The sequence below is a fragment of the Mus caroli genome, chromosome 2, assembly GCF_900094665.2.
Source record: "Mus caroli chromosome 2, CAROLI_EIJ_v1.1, whole genome shotgun sequence".
Classification (NCBI taxonomy): Eukaryota; Metazoa; Chordata; class Mammalia; order Rodentia; family Muridae; genus Mus; species Mus caroli.
In genome coordinates this window covers 21,197,632-21,214,595 of record NC_034571.1, presented here as the reverse complement: position 1 = coordinate 21,214,595, position 16,964 = coordinate 21,197,632, and the positions used below count along the sequence as shown (strand labels likewise).

At 51.2% G+C, this 16,964-nt stretch overlaps 1 protein-coding gene across 8 annotated transcripts in view; it reads left to right on the top strand.

The window, feature by feature from the left end:
- The first annotated feature begins 460 nt into the window (after nt 1–460).
- Grin1 (glutamate ionotropic receptor NMDA type subunit 1) overlaps nt 461–16,964 on the top strand; it is a 27,504-nt gene continuing 11,000 nt past the window's right edge. For 3 of the 8 annotated variants that reach the window (XM_021152095.2, XM_021152087.2, XM_021152123.2), the window contains exons 1-9: nt 481–1,019; nt 2,745–2,879; nt 6,049–6,225; nt 8,280–8,342; nt 9,210–9,310; nt 14,155–14,276; nt 14,351–14,525; nt 15,500–15,644; nt 15,742–15,825. In XM_021152095.2, the coding sequence (XP_021007754.1) occupies nt 762–1,019; nt 2,745–2,879; nt 6,049–6,225; nt 8,280–8,342; nt 9,210–9,310; nt 14,155–14,276; nt 14,351–14,525; nt 15,500–15,644; nt 15,742–15,825 (1,260 nt within the window). In that variant the 5' untranslated portion in view covers nt 481–761. Of the gene's footprint in view, nt 1,020–2,744; nt 2,880–6,048; nt 6,226–8,279; nt 8,343–9,209; nt 9,311–14,154; nt 14,277–14,350; nt 14,526–15,499; nt 15,645–15,741; nt 15,826–16,964 lie in introns of all 8 variants that reach the window. The other 5 variants (XM_021152148.1, XM_021152104.1, XM_021152140.2 and 2 more) reach the window with 3 other exon arrangements.

The window sequence follows — 16,964 nt, the reverse complement described above, 5'->3', positions numbered from 1 at the left end:
TGTTACTCACTATGTAGCCCAGGCTGGCCTTGAACTCTAGCAATCCCATCTCACCCTCTAGAGTGTATCCAACTCTCTCCTATAATACTGAGCTCTATCAGAAGGAAATCACCAATATCTTTCCCCCAGCGGTATAGAGGGACAGGGCCTCTTCCTGACCTTGGAAGAATCAAGTCCCAAAATATTACAAACTGTAGGTAAGAACTTCTACTTGAGCGCGGATACTCAAGCATTCACAACGCATTCCCTCCTGTTTAAAAACACTTAAGAGTGCAGGTGCACGTGGTGATAAGAAACCCGGCTCAGCTATCGCAGGTCGGGACCACACGGATGACTGTCCCTGGTTCTCTGTATGCTAACGCGCGTGCACATGCCCACGTGGGCGCGTCTCACTCGCGCGCTCCAAGCATTTACGCCAACGCAGGCGCGCGTCGGGAGGCGCGCGCTCGACTCCGCGTCAGGAAGCGGGGGCGGTGGGAGGGGTAGAACGCGTAGGTCCCGCTCACGACTCCGCAGCTGCTGCAGTCGCCGCAGCATCAGGACCAGTCGCACAGTCCAGGCAGCTGTCTTTTTCGCCTTTTCCGCGCGGGTGTTCGAGCGGCGCCCAATACGCTTCAGCACCTCGGACAGCGCCCGCCGCGCTCGCCCTGGGCTCCTGAAGAATCCGCGGGTGCTTGACCGCGCGGGGGCCCGGGGGTCCGTACATCGCGAGGTGGTCGCGCTCGCGCAACCCAGAACCAGGCCCGCTGTGCCCGAGGCTCATGAGCACCATGCACCTGCTGACATTCGCCCTGCTTTTCTCCTGCTCCTTCGCCCGCGCTGCCTGCGACCCCAAGATTGTCAACATCGGCGCGGTGCTGAGCACGCGCAAGCACGAGCAGATGTTCCGCGAGGCAGTAAACCAGGCCAATAAGCGGCACGGCTCTTGGAAGATACAGCTCAACGCCACTTCTGTCACCCACAAGCCCAACGCCATACAGATGGCCCTGTCAGTGTGTGAGGACCTCATCTCCAGCCAGGTGACCACTACTTCCTCTCTCCCCTGCTCCTCCACCATCCTCCACTGCCCCAGTTTCATTCCATCCTTCCCTGGTCCTTCTCAGTCTCCTTACCAGATCACCCCAAGCCAACTGGTCCCTGGAAAGGCCTGGGACAAATGTCTGTGTCTGGTGGTTCCCCCTGGACTGGTCCTCAGAGGACCATGTGTGCTGTCATGTGACTATCATTGGTGATCTGTTCCATCTAGTCAGTGTGGTTCTAGACATTTTGAGCACAAGATGGAGGAGCACTTCAGGGAACTGGCTGGATGAGGCCTGGGGCTATCTTTGTTTCGTTCCTTACCTCTCTTCCCTTCCCCCATTCATGGGTCTGCATAGATGGTCCAGGTGCCAGAGCAAACAGGCTCTCCTCTGCAGGGGTTGGAGTGAGGACTGCGCATGCCAGAGACACCAAGGCACAGAGTGGGAGCTGAGTGCAGTGTGCTGCAGGGAGGACATGCTGCTGGTGAAGCTGTCCTCCCCTAGCTGAACTGGCTGCTGAATTCCAATGAAGCCATGAGAGTCACTGCAATGCACCATCTTATGTAAAATGAGGACAGGGACAGAGACTGTGCCAAGTCTATTCATACTTGCTCTTCAAAGGACATCTACATCCATGAACATATCTGCTCACACACATGTTCATGCACATGGCACTAGCACACACTGCATCTGAAAATAACACAGTCAACTGCACATGCTCACTCACACACATCTGCATATCCATGGACACCCTGCTTGATATGGTCAGTGCACATAGCAACGCTGCTTCCATCATGAGAGTCCTATATAAACATAGACACACTGGTGTGTACAGTGCAAACATGCTCCAGCCGTTGCTCACGAATACCTACATACCTTCATACACATGCATACCTACATACAATGTGACCTAAAGGGTGCAGGCTGGGGATCATGGTGAGGGTAGTGAGAAGCAGTCCTCACATCGCAGAGTGTAGAGGCCATGCCAGAGTTTTGTGTCCCCCTTCCCACCCTGCCTCACTTTATAAGAGGTGAGCCCTGGTCAGAAGAGAGGATCTACCAACTGCATGTGCCTCTGTGTGGGTGTCTGTGTGTTGTGGTGTATGTGTGTGGTATGTGTGGTGTGTGTCATGTTGTGTGTGTGTGTGTTGTGTGATGTCTTGTGTATGGTGTGTGTGTGTGTGGCATGGTGCGTGTGTGGTGTGTGTGTTTGTGTGTTGTGTTGTATGTGTGGTGTGTATGTGTGTGTCATGGTGCATGTGTGTTGTGTGTGTATATGTGTGTTTGTGTGTGTGTTGTGTGTGTGTTGTGGTGTGTGTGTGGTGTGTATGTATGCGGCATGGTGCATGTGTGTTGTGTGTGTATATGTGTGTTTGTGTTTGTGTTTGTGTGTGTGGTGTGTGTGTGTGGTGTGTATGTGGTGTGTATGTGTATGGCATGGTGCATGTGTGTAGTGTGTATATATGTGTGTTGTGTGTGTGTTGTTTGTGTGGTGTGTTGTGGGGAGTTGGGGGGTGGTCTACATCCCTAGATCTTGCTCAGTGCTGCACCTTCTCTACAATGGGTGGCTCATTCTCTTGTGTCTTGGATGTGTGGGACTTTGAGCACAAATGGCATCACCTGGGCCCCTGGCATGCTGCTCCAGCTCTGGCTACTTGGGATCTCAAATCCTAATACAGTGTTCCTCCTACGCCACAGAGCTGACTCTGTCTCCTGTATCCACAGGTCTACGCTATCCTAGTTAGTCACCCGCCTACTCCCAACGACCACTTCACTCCCACCCCTGTCTCCTACACAGCTGGCTTCTACAGAATCCCCGTCCTGGGGCTGACTACCCGAATGTCCATCTACTCTGACAAGGTAAGCCGTCAGAACCAATTATCTTCCTCACCCTGTGGCCAGCTCCAGGCAGCACATAAGTCACACGCTCACTCAGAAGCACACAGACATACCTCACACGAGGTCTCACAGACATACCTCACACGAGGTCTCACAGACATACCTCACATGAGGTCTCACAGGTACTGGTATAGAAGTTATCCATACTCAATCACACTGATATCCATCCAGGCCTGTGAGAAGTTAGTCACATACATGTTTATGTGTGTTCACACTCGGTCACCACACATTAGCATTCACACTCAAATCCCAGTGCTCATGCTCTCACACAGTCCCACACACTCTTTCATGCAACACCTGCATTCTCACAGATACTCATACAGTCGCATGCACTCAGGATGGTTCCTAATGACAGGCAAAAAGAAACAGTAACACCCCCTTTGGGGAGAAGAGGGCTTTGTGGGCTAAACAAGGGGCGACAGGGAACTTCCTAGGACAAGTAGGCTTTGTATGCAGTAGCAAAAGAGTTGGAGAGAAGTTTCTAAGAGCAGAAGGTGCCTGGGTGGAGAAGTACTCAGGTAGACAGGGATGCTGTGGACCCCAGTCTTGCCAACTGAAGTGCACATAGGAGATGGAACACAGGGTAGACAGAAGAGGCAGCTTGTGGCAGGAGACTGCAGGTCTCAGGGACTAAAGGATCTCAGATCAGCATTCTGGAGAGCTCTTGTGGCCTAAAGGCTGGGCTAGCCTCCATTCAGTTGGGTCCAAAAGCAGAAGAATAGCTACTGAGTTATAGGAAACCACGACCCAGAGACACAGAAAACTTGCTCTAGATCATATGATTTTTAATTTTTCATGATGTTGTAAGACCCTATCAACTGGGATGCAATCCAGCTACCCTTTTGTGGTATGCGTTTTGGGGTCCAGCTGTGGTTCCAAGTCTTCTGCTTCCTCCTTCTCAGGGTGTCCAGATGTTGCTTCACACTGGGCTGGAAGGATAACATAGAACCCCAAGTGAAAGGAGTTCTGCAGGATCCCAGTCTGACTGGGAGGGAATGGGGGGCGTTGAGAGGGTGTGGGAGTGGGGGGAGAGAGAAGTCTTTTCTGTGGATCTTAGTGTTACAGCTCTTTTAGGAGAGGGACTTCTTCCACGATCATCAATGAAATAGCTCTCTAAGATGATCTTAGCTTGTGTATAAAGCCCACCTTTATTCAGGATGGGCTTGTATGCATACACTTTATTTGGGGGGAAGGGAATGAGAATATCCAGGATGGGTGTAGATCACTGAATGAAGGCTAAGGTACTGAGATACTTCATTAGCTTGGGAAGGCGCTCCAGGAATCTCAAAACATTTCTACCTAACCTTTGTCAGGTAAGTGGTAGGGTCCTGTGTCCCCCGAGTAGAGAAGAGGAAGTACCGCTAATCTAGTAATGTCAGACTTCAACCTCTAGCATCAGGGTTTCTGGATACCCAGTGGACTAATAAACACCATAGACTTCTCCCTGTAACCTGTAGACTTGGACAGCCTACAGCTATCCGGGAGCCACAAGGAGACAACCAGCCAGTGCCTGGGATCAGCCAGAGGGCTGTGGGCTGCGCAGAAATCCCCAGGCCCTCCAGAGTCTTCCTGTCCAGAGCCCACAGTTCTTGAAAAATCTGTCTTAAGGAAGGGAGTCTGGCCATTCAGACCCAAGCATGTGGTGGGTTTGCCATTTGGTGACAAAAGGGACTCAGAGAGGGCTGGAGAGATGGCTCAGAGGATAAGAGCACTGACTGCTCTTCCGAAGATCCTGAGTTCAATTCCCAGCAACCACATGATGGCTCACAACCATCTGTAATGGAATCTGATGTCCTCTTCTGGTGTGTCTGAAGACAGCTACAGTGTACGAATGTATGTTAAATAACTAATTGTTTTAAAGAGCCTCAGAGGGAGGACTTGTAGGAGGGCCTGTTGGGAGAGGATCAGACTGAGGTCAAGAGCCTCACATACCTAGGCACCTCAGCCACTCTTTGTATGCCAATGAGGAACATGCTCTCAACCTATGTCTCTTGGCCATTTGTCCTCTGGAACACTTCTGCCCTCGTGTATAAAAGAAAGTATTGACCATAAGAAGTGAAGTAGCCAGGACAAACAATAAACCAGGAGGTCCCATAACACAGCTGGACCACAGGCCAACCCACTGGGCCTGTGCAGGGCCAGAGGTGGGGCCAAAGATCACAGGTACACTCCAGCCCCTGATGGCTCCAACTCAAAGTCAGCCCTCTGCCCATCACACAGGCCAGAAAGAGCGAGTCACAGCACCAAAGGTAATGCAAGCCGCCTGCAGCCAGCTGCAGAGGCAGTGAACATTCTATCCCTCCAAAGCACTGCCCCAGACCACCAAGAGGGAACTGGTAAAAAAAAAAAAAATAACCTAGAAGCATCAGAGAACCAAGAACAGTGTAAGTCACGAGAGCATAGAAGGAGCTGAGCTCACTCAGACAGACATAGACAGGCCCTGGCAGCTAGGGTCATTTGAGCAGCAAGGCACTAGTAAGCCACAGCCTCTGGCTCAAGGGAAGAAAGGCAACATTTGACCCCAAGGCAGAAAACTTACAGATAAATGTAGTTGTTATTTTCTTTTTTTAAATTTATCTATTATTACAAGTAATACATTGTTGCTGTCTGTGGACACACCAGAAAAAGGCATCAGATCTCATTACAGATGGTTGTGAGCCACCATATGGTTGCTGGGATTTGAACTCAGAACCTTCAGAAGAGAAGTCAGTGCTCTTACCCACTGAGCCATCTCGCCAGCCCCAGTTGTAATTTTCTTACCAGCTCCTTGGACGGAACCCAGAGCCTTGTTTGCACTAGGCAAATGCTGTACTACTGAGCTATACCCCCAGCCCAAAATACAGTTATTGAAACTGGGGAGAGCACCATGTGAGACCTGTTGAGGTCTTGGGGGTGGGGGGAAGCCTCTATGTCAGCCTTTCTAAGGGAGTGCTGGTTGTAAAGTGGCAACCACCCTAAGAACTGAGACTTCATTCACCTCAGGGTGCTACTGAAAATGCCAAGGATCTCCTCTCACAGGAAATGCTACAGGGGAGGAGGAAGGGCAGGTGGGAGGAAGTGACCCCATCAGTGGGAGAGGGGAAAGCAGACTTAGCCTGGTCCTGCCTCAGCCTCTCGGTCGCACCCACAGAGCATCCACCTGAGCTTCCTTCGCACCGTACCACCCTACTCCCACCAGTCCAGCGTCTGGTTTGAGATGATGCGCGTCTACAACTGGAACCATATCATCCTGCTGGTCAGCGATGACCACGAGGGCCGGGCAGCGCAGAAGCGTCTGGAGACATTGCTGGAGGAGCGTGAGTCCAAGGTGAGGCCCTAGCCCTGAAGAGGTCCTTGTCCAGCAGGAGCAGGCGGGCCATGCCATGTCTGTGGCTCCTTGTGAACACTCTCTTTCCATCTTGCATGCTCAGCACCACTGCGTCTGGCGGCGCCCGCCCCGGCCTGTCCTCGGCTCATTTCACTTGCTTTTGCCATTAGTCGAAATCTCCTTCGTGTCAGTCCCTGCTGCGCGAGGGCTGGACCACCTGGAGCTCTGCAAACACCCCTGTCCCGCCCCCCCACCAGCCTCAGGCCTCCCTGGCCCCAGCTGATGCCCCAGTTAGACTCAGCTCAGGACCATCCCAGCCCCTCTCTGCCAGATGCCAAGTCCCATCTACCTTTCAGGAACACTGTCTACAGTCTCCTCCCCAGAGCACTGGGATACAATCCATGTCCTCACAGAATCCATATCCTCTAAAAGCCTTCTGTCTCATGGCTGTCCATGGCCCTAATTGAAGCCCCACTCATCTGCAGCCCCATCTCCACCTTGGCTACTCAGGCTCACACCGTGTCCCTACCTCCCTCCCACCTCAGGGCTTAGCTCTGCATCCCTCAAGGGACTATGTAGACACCGATCTCAGGATACACATACACTTCCATCTCAGCCTGGCCCCCAGTGTGTGGAACTGCCAGAGACCAGAGCTAGGATTTGAGGTAGAGGGGGTCAAAGTGACCCCTATGCCCTTCCTTGCCAACACCCATGTCGGCCTAATAAGGACCTGGCCCATGACCCCCCTCAGTCCCAGGACACAGAGCACCAAGAAGCAGCTGGTTGGTGCTTTTCAGGTAGCAGAGAGGAGGAGGCTCAGGCTGGGGAGGGGCCCCAAAAGACAGATGGGGGAGGGGATGGGAGGGAGCATGTTCTGCCTGCAAAATCATAGCTGGCCTCATCATACTTAGCACCAACCATTGTCCCCACACCCAAGGTGCCATAGGTCTCTGGGGAGGAGTAGAGGGCATGGGTCGGGGTGGGAGTTGAGGATAGAGACAGGCCCAGGGTGAATCTTTTAGGGTGATCCATTGAGTCTGGGAAGGAGGGCTGGTTATTGGCACCAAGGGCTCCGCCTCTCTGCAGATAGTTCCACTCTCAGCATCTGGCAGGTTCCTTCATACTTCTGCTGTGCCTGTCAAAGCCACACATACTATCAACCTACCCACATGTTCATCAGCCTGACCCCTGCACACTCAACCACCTGCTCACAGACCCACAAGCACACACGCACGCACACACACACACACACACACACACACACACACACACAGAGTTATTCGGTTCTTGGATATTTTAGTGGCACACCACACCTTTTGGAAAGACAGACCTCAGTCATCTCCGTGCATTTCTGAGCTGCACAAGAGGATCATATACAAGTGCTTCCTCTGTGACCCAGCTCACCCTCACTTGTAACCACAAGCTTAAACACATATTCACGTACACGTGCACACACATATGCTTACACTATACTGCCTGCCCTTGCGTCACTGACTGCCATAGATTTACCTTCTGTGCAGGAGCATATCACCTCTGTAGGCATACAGATACACAACCAGTCTCAGACACTATTGTGTGCATTTGGGTGTGAGCATTCGGGTCAGTGAGATGAGAGCAGGAGGGCGGAGAAGGGGAAGGAGTGGGAGGGTCATAGAGACAGGGCCCTGCAAGCTGCTCCTCTTTCACTAAGAACTGATGCGGGTGTGGGTGGGTACTGCTGGGGCCACACAGCAGGTGCATGACAGGGGTGGGGGTGGCTTGCGGGAACCTCAAGGGTGGTGTGGACAGGGCTGCCCTCTCTTCTGAAAAAGACTTTCCAAGAGTATAGCTCCAAGGCAGGGAGCCTCTGTGGCCCTTGCCCCTGTGTCCCCTCCCCCCTCAGCTCCACCTCTGTCCCTAGCCCCACCCCGGGTCTCGGTGTTTGCGAGCTCCAGGTACGTGCCCGTCTGCAGACGTGCCGAGGAGGTGGTGTGATTGCTTTAGCGCCGTCATTTTCAACCGTTTATAATCTTCTTCTGTGTCTGCATATTTTCTCTGTGCACATTATTCATCAGAGTAAAAAAAGGAACTATGAAAACCTCGACCAACTGTCCTATGACAACAAGCGCGGACCCAAGGTATATATGCATGGACGTGCACGCCACCCACCGACTAGCGAGCCCCGGCCTGCGGTGCCTCAGCCACTGGGTGCTTTCTGGCCCCACCGCGCCGAGCCGAGCCGCAGGCCTGAGCAGTGAGGAGAGACAGGTGGTGAGGCAGGCAACAGGCAGGCAGGAGAGGGCAGGGGTGGGCGGTGTGGGTGCCCATGGCCCACCCGCCGTGACCCTGGCCCGCATCCTCAAGACAAGCACGGTCACAGGAAGCGCTGCTCTGGGAAGTGCATGAATCTTCAGGTCCGCCAGGGTTTCCTAGCGGAACCCAGGGAGGGAGCCTGCCCACCTGGTCACTTCAGAGTCTGGGCCGCTCCTATAGGAGCACGAGGAATCAGGTCTGAGCTGAGATCTCCCAAGGTTTTGGAAAAGTCAGCCCCATCTCTGTTCCTAGTTGCATTCCAAAACTTTTCTATTTCCTGTTCGCTGCACGTCTCTTTCTAAGTCTCCGTCCACTTCAGCTTGCATGCTCAGAGCAAAAAATAAATAAATAAATAAATAAAATTAAATGAAAAATAAAAAAGAAACAAAAAACAAAAAAACTGAGGACAGGAGTGAGATGGAAACAGACCTGGAGAAAGCAGACTGAGAGAAGAGCAGAGCTTGAGTGAGCACAGGACGTCCAGCAAGCTGAAGAAGAGACAGGCAGCAAGGACAGGCCACACAGAGTGAGGAGAGTGAGGAGGCAGGCGCAGAGTGCAGGTGGCAAGGACAGGCCACTGCGGCTCTAGCTAAGCTGCCTCGGGGTTTCTAGCAGCTTTGGCCCAACTCTTGCCACTGAGGCACAATGTTCCCTTTCCCAACTACTTGCTAATGCTCCTGCTCATACCACAGGCAGAGAAGGTGCTGCAGTTTGACCCAGGAACCAAGAATGTGACGGCTCTGCTGATGGAAGCCCGGGACCTGGAAGCCCGGGTTATCATCCTTTCTGCAAGGTGAGTAGGGCTGGCTCCCTCATCTCATCCTTTCTGCAAGGTGAGTAGGGCTGGGCTCCCTCATCTCATCCTTGTGATTCTGCCAGGGAGCCAAGGCCGCCATCTGGTCTAGGTTTGGGGCACTATTGAGCAAAACAAGTTTCAATTCAAAAAAACAAAAACAAAACAAAACTTCACTTGGGAATGGCGAGATGGCTCATTGGGTAAGAGCACCGGCTGATGATTAGGGTTGACTTTCCAGCACTCACATATCGGGAACTGTCTGTAGCTTCGCTTCCAGGGAATATGGCACCCTCACATAGATATACACACAGGCAAAACACCAATGATGTAAAATAAAAATCTTTTAAAATATAAAGATTGGGTTGGAGAGATGACTCAGTGGTTAAGAGCACTGACTGCTCTTCCAGAGGTCCTGAGTTCAATTCCCAGCAACCACATGATGTCTCACAACCATCTATAATGGGATCTGACAGATGCCCTCTTCTGGTGTCTGAAGACACCTACAGAGTCCTCATATATGTGAAATAAATAAATAAATAAATAAATAAATAGTTCTTAAAAAAAAAATAAGATCTTTACCAAGGAGAGCTGTACCCTATCCCACATTTTTTCTTTCTCTCCTGGAACCTAGCCAACTCCCCATCCTCTGTTCATTCCTTCCTAGGTTCTCCCCCTTTTACTGTACAATATCACCATTTGCCATTTGCCCTAAACTCAGCTTTAGGGGTTGGAGCTACAGTGCTAAGAAGCCCATAGACTGGGAGACATAGCTATATAAATATTCTAAGGACTGAGGACAGACAAGGAGCTCCGCAAAAGTCACATGCAGGTGAACAGTTGAGCCAAAACCACTAATGAGAACTCATGAAAAACAAGCTGGTCCTGGACAGGGCCTGCCTCCCAGCCCATTTCAATATTGTGAAAGTGTAGACAGTAAAATCTCCCTATTGGCAAACAACTAGGATTTCTGGTAAAGGGGAAGACTAGAGCCTAACACCCACGGAAAGGAAAAATGGGAGCATAGCATGGCAGTCCTAGGGACAGCAGAGAGGTCTAGGTGGGTCCAGTCCATAGTCTGCCCAGCTCTGCTGTGCTCCAATAGGAAAAACAGCATACATCATCCAGCTTTGGGAAAATACCCCAAATCCTGCTGTCCTGCTGGCAGGAAAGGTACAACCGTGTTCAGGTTCAGGATAGATACCTATTTGCAGATTTAATCAACAGACTGTCTCTCTATACATAACCAGATGTACACTGCCCATTGTTCACAGATTGCTGGGTAGGGCAGCCAGGATCCAGTCTGGAAAGCAGACCATGTCTTCACTCAGATGGCAAGGCTGGAACTAGCTGCCCCACTCTGAGGATGATAGTGGTCAGATGTGGTGTTGAATAATATCCTCAACTTCATCACCTCCCCCCTGGAGCATCAGAAAGCAGGTGCCAATTGTCCCATTACCAGTACACACACGCTGTGGCAGGCACGCAGTAACGCACAGCCACGCAGCAGAGCCACACCGCAGAGCCACACGGGCTGTGGCAGGCATGCAGTAATGCACAGCCACGCTGCAGAGTCATGGACCACTTGTCTTTGCTATTCCTCTAACTCGGTGCTTCTTAACCTGCCTAATGTCAAGACCCTTTAATACAGTTCTTTATGTTGTAATGATGTCCACTGGAAAATTAGTTCATTGCTACCTCATGACTGTAATTTTGCTACTGTTATATAAACTGTAATGTAAATATCTGATATGCAGGGTATCTGATATGCGACCCTGAGGGTGGTATTAACCCACAGGTTGAGAACCACTCATTCTAACTGCATACTTCGAGTGAGAATGGTCCAGGGCTCCTAGAGAATGGATTAGAGTGTGTCCGATGAACTACGGATGCTGCTGGGTTGCTCAGAGCACCTACCTTGCCTTAACAATGCCCTAGGTCCAATCCTCAGCACCACATAGAACCAGGTATGATGGTGCATACCTGTAATCCCAGCCCTCCAGAGGGAGAAGGGTCAAGAGTTTAAGATCATTCTCAACTACCTGGCAAGTTCAAGGCCAGCTTTGTCCACATGAGACCCAATCCGAGGTAGGGAGAGAGGGAGGGGAGGAGTGAGGGAGGGAGAAATATGTCCAGAAAAGAGAGCAGGGCCGAGAAGGCTCTTGGAAAGCAAGCTCAGCCCTGGTTGACCAAGGAAAGCCGTGCTCAGGAAAAGCCCCCACCACGCCCCCCATTTCTGATTGATTATACTTCTATTAGAGGGCTCGAGGGTGATTTGTTCAGTTTGGAAAAGACTGTTTGGGATGGTGGGCAGATGAGGAAATAAAGCAATCCAGCCAGGAGACTTTCCTGAGCCATCCTCTTAAAACCTACCTACTCTCAGGCCCTTCCATAAGGGGCAAAGCCAAGTACCACTGCTTGACTTCCGTCTTACAGTGAGGGCGAATAAGTCACAAGGCAGAGGACAACCATTCACAGAACCCCACCACACCCAGGCTCCAGCAGAAGAGTGGACACCTGCCACTTTCTGGCTAGTAGTTCCCAGTACTAACCACTACAGCTGGAAGGAGTCTCCCCTTTCTTGGGACATTGGGCAAGAAGGGCCTCCTCCATGTTGACAACCCAAGGAAGGGTTAAAGACAGGCTTGCCAAACATGGCTCTATCAAAAGAAGTCATCGGAAGAAGGGTCATGGTGGTTAGAGATACTAACATGAATTTGAGCTGCCTGGATACCACCCACAGCACAAACATGCACACACCAGCATTCACCAAATTCCTACCATTATAGCCCACGTGAATATACTGTATGATACATGCATATTGAGTTATAGCCACAAGTCACACTGCTTTTTAAATCTCAAAGAGCCCGTGAAACCTCAAACGTATGCATGCCAAGAGTGTAAGGCCCCCATTGCTGAGTGCCCTAGCCCTCCCCACACTTCAGCCCCTTCCTCACCATAGAGTTTGTTTTCCAGACTTCATTTGTCTACAGAATGCACAAAACTCATCTGCAAAGCTTTTTGTCTTTATTTTCCTCACCCTGTCTTCACTCGTGTCACTATCTCTGTAAAATGGCCCGATGAGGTTTGATGGATTGATAAGACCTTTTGTCTATAACCATTTCATTGATCACAGTCATTCCACCAAGTGACATTGTATAGGTCTGAGTTGTGTTGGGAAGATGGGGTTCTCTGTCAGATATGTGGGTACAGCTGATGTCAGATATGTTCCTGGGCGTGTGTGCTGCTGGGTGATCCCTTTCATGCTCAGCGCACAGCACCTCTGTCACATATTATCTTTGGTTCATTTGTTTGTTTTTGAGAAAGATCCCCTCTATCCCTCTATGACCTTGAGCTTGTTGTGTAGACCAGGCTGGCCTTGAACTTGTGGAGAGTTGCCTGGCTCTACCTCCCATGTGGTGGGATTAAAGTCATTGCTACCACATTTGGTTCTGTTGAAGTACTACCTAGGTTTGTGTGTGTGTGTGTGTGTGTGTATCTGTGGTGTATGTGTGTGTGTGTATCTGTGGTGTATGTATGTGTGTGTGTATCTGTGGTGTATGTGTGTGTGTGTGTATCTGTGGTGTATGTATGTGTGTGTGTATCTGTGGTGTATGTGTGTGTGTGTGTGTATCTGTGTGTGTGTGTGTTGCTTACATCACCAACAGCATAGTCATTTAGAGCATTTGTTTTGGTTAATTAATCATTCAGAAAGTTTCAAGCAGGCTTCTCAGGGAACTGGAGATTGTCTTGGTTAGGAATCAACTGGTATAAAAAGAAGCCAGTAGGGCTGGAAAGGTGGCCTTGTGCTCACAGCGGACCTGAGCTCCGTTCTCAGCACCCACAGTGACTCCCTTCGTAACTCCAGTTCTAGGAGATGTGACACTTTCGTCTGACTGCCACAGGCACTAGGCACATAAATGCACGGAGGCATCACTAGGACACATAAAATAAATTCCCTCGAGATAACATTTTTAACAAGAAAAAATAACCCAATACCAGGTAATCCACCTGGCTTCACCGTAGCTTTCAAATATGCACTGTAGAACCAAAGTGCCAGTCGTGGTTGAGCCTTGAACAGAAGAGTCTGACAAGTGCAGGGTAAGAACGGAATCCTCGCTAGCTAAGGGAGATGAGTGAAACCCCAGAATCATGGCTATGACCTGACAGCTCCATTCTCAGGCAACTAGGTCCCTTCTTTCACTGTCCAGAGGAATTACTTATGAGGACACCTCACGCACTTAGGCCATGTTCCTGTAAAGTGAGGCTTGTGCTGGTGGCCCTGGCCTTGGGTGTCAAAGGCTTATACCTACCTGAGGAGCAGTCTCTCTTCTGCCCACTAGTCTCTTCAAGATGCTCAGCTTAGCAACTAGAGCACTGGGTCCTACTCAGCCCAGAGCCCCACCTTGTCGTTTCACAGCCTCAAACATAGAGGTCCACAAGGCCTGTGGTTTGCCTAGAGCTTACTGGGTCGCAGGTGCTAGAGTGGACTACCCAGGCACTACCCTGCCACTTACCGCTATGTAACCTGACCTTTTAAACGTCTTCCGGTAAGGATGCTGAGAAGGTTCCAGCATAGTATCTGGAGCACAGAGCATGTGCCCAACAATGAGCCATCAAGAGTTCGGGATGTCATCTTGTACCTTATTCCTGCCTCCTAAAGGCAGGAGCCCAGCAACTTAAGACTGGAAAGGCCCTGGGTCCAATCCGTTCTCCTGTACAGACCTCCTGGTCTGGCCGCAGGAAGGGTTGTGGGCATAGGCACCCAGAGAACACGAGAGGGAGAAACTATGGTTGGGATAGGGAGACCTGGAGTCCTGGAGTCACTCGGGTCTGCCCCACAGTGAGGACGACGCTGCCACCGTATACCGCGCAGCCGCGATGCTGAACATGACTGGCTCTGGGTACGTGTGGCTCGTCGGGGAGCGCGAGATCTCTGGGAACGCTCTGCGCTACGCTCCTGATGGTGAGTGCTGGGCTGTGTGGGGTTGCCTGGGACTGTAGGCCCGTCCAGTCTCTAAGCTGCAGGGTTCCGCGCAGGCATCATCGGACTTCAGCTAATCAATGGCAAGAACGAGTCGGCCCACATCAGTGACGCTGTGGGCGTGGTGGCACAGGCAGTCCACGAGCTCCTAGAAAAGGAGAACATCACTGATCCGCCTCGGGGTTGCGTGGGCAACACCAACATCTGGAAGACAGGACCACTGTTCAAGAGGTGGGCGGGGTTGCTCTCAGTAGGTGGGTGGAGTCATCGTTTAGCTGCCTTAAGGGGGGGGGGGNGGCGGGAACGGGGGCGGGGCTCACTCTTCCAGGGGTGGTCCAGCCGGTCTTATCTGGGACAAGCTATATGGTTAGTCACCTCCATCACAAATCCATATTCCTAGCACCTCATTTTCTGTCTTTACTGTGATAATCATCCCCTTTCTCACCACTGCCCTTACCTCTTCCGCTGTCACTGAAGTTGTGGCTGCCTCCACTTCTCCACGCCTTCCTGTCCATACTGCAGATTTTATTTCACTCCCCACCATGCTTGGTGCTCCAAAAGGAAGTTCTTGCTGCAGGTGCTGCCTGGGATGTTCTAGGAACACAGAAATTCAGAGTAGGCATCCAAGGACAATAGAGATTCAAGGCTGATCAAGGGAATGGCTGCCAGAATTCCAGAGTCACTGTCAACAGTTTCCCATGTGTCTGTGCAGTTACAGGCTGAATCCACATGCCATTGAATGCACAGAAGCATGACATATGTATGCCACAAGCACACTCATAGGGGTAACTCTATACTTCAGTTGCATGCACACTGGCTCACTGATATGCTCCACTGAGCAAACATACAGCCAGGCAAGCCACCCAGAGGCTAGAGCTAGGTACAGGCTCCATCTACTTCCCCCATTTGATGGCAAATGGGCCTGAAGTTCTCTGGGCTTCTGCCTTCCCTGTAAAACGAGGGTGGCAGCTATGACAACCACTTGTCCTAATCCAGAGATGTCTTTGACGTAGCTTCGGATGCAGTGGCTGTGCTGTCCATCTGGTGCTGGCAGGCAGACACCATGGCCTCCACTCTGGCTGAGGAGCTACCATCTGCTAATCTTTCCTTTCTTGAGACTAGGGCAGAGGAATGAGAGCTTGGGCCACTTGGAAGCCAGTAAGAACAGGTGTTCTTGATAAGTTTAAGCTATCCTCTCTTCCCAGGGTGCTGATGTCTTCCAAGTATGCAGATGGAGTGACTGGTCGTGTGGAATTCAATGAGGATGGGGACCGGAAGTTTGCCAACTATAGTATCATGAACCTGCAGAACCGCAAGCTGGTGCAAGTGGGCATCTACAATGGTACCCATGTAGGTGGGGGTCATGAGGGGGTGGGGGCTGGGGCCTTAGGGTCCTGGGGCCAAGACCCCTGCGTGGCCACCCTCCATCTCATACTCCCACCCCCAGGTCATCCCAAATGACAGGAAGATCATCTGGCCAGGAGGAGAGACAGAGAAGCCTCGAGGATACCAGATGTCCACCAGACTAAAGGTGGGACCCCACACTCCCCAACATTGCCATCTGTGATGTTTCATCTATTCCTTCAGGCTAGGAGGAAAGGGGATGAAGTCACAGAGCACAGATAGATGAGGTGGAGGCTGTGCCAGCACCTGGCTCTGGCGCACATGGCAGAGGAAGCAGGTGTGGAGGTGGGGGAAGGAGGAGCAGCAGTTTCTGCCCAACAGGATCTTTGCAGTACTCTATCCTGGCCCAGCTCTAGTCCAAGGAAGAACTGGCAGAGGCAGAGGGACAGTGAGTGGGTGCTCTGGGTCCCAGTGCAGAGTTTAGCTTAGAACTTGCTGTCTCAAGTGTCCCATTTCTCCTTGGGCACCCAGGAACCCCTTCTTAAGCTGGCTTCTTCCTGTATAGTCTCTTTTCCTCAACCTGATTTACACTTTCCTTGGGTTCATCCATGGACCCCTCCCTCTGCCTAAGGGCTATTCTGAGAATTCCTCTTTACGATGAGCCACAGTGTTCCCAGCTCTGATACTGTAGATCACCAAAGGCAGCCTCTGCAGTGCCAAGTGCCTAGCCAACCTTCTCTTAGTGCCTTTATCAAATGTCTCAGCCCTGCTAACTCTCTGAGCTCACCCCTGCAGTGGTGGCTCATTCTCCAGTGAGTACCTGCCTGCAGTTCTCACAGAACAGTGAGAGTGTCGCCTTGCAAGGCCTATGTTGTAACTGTTTGCAGTTCAGGCACCTTGTGTTGAAAAGTGTGAGAGTGCAGGGAGGTGGTGGCATGTCCCTTTAATCCCAGAGGCAGCGGCACCACAGATCTCTATGGGTTTGAGGCCAGCTTGGTCTACACAGCTTATTCCAGGACAGCCAGGGCTACACAAAGAAACCCTGTCTTGAAAAGCCAAGGGGGAGGGCTGGAGAGATGGCTCAGCACTTAGGAGCATTGGCTGCTTTTCCAGAGGTCATGAGTTCAATTCCCAACAACCACATGGTGGCTCACAGCCATCTGTAATGGGATCCAATGCCCTCTTCTGGTGTGTCAGCGATAGCATGTTCATATATATAAAATAAATAAGCCTTTAGAAAGAAAGAAAGAAAGAAAGAAAGAAAGAAAGAAAGAAAGAAAGAAAGAAAGAAAGAAAGGAAGGAAGGAAGGNTAGAAAGAAAGAAAG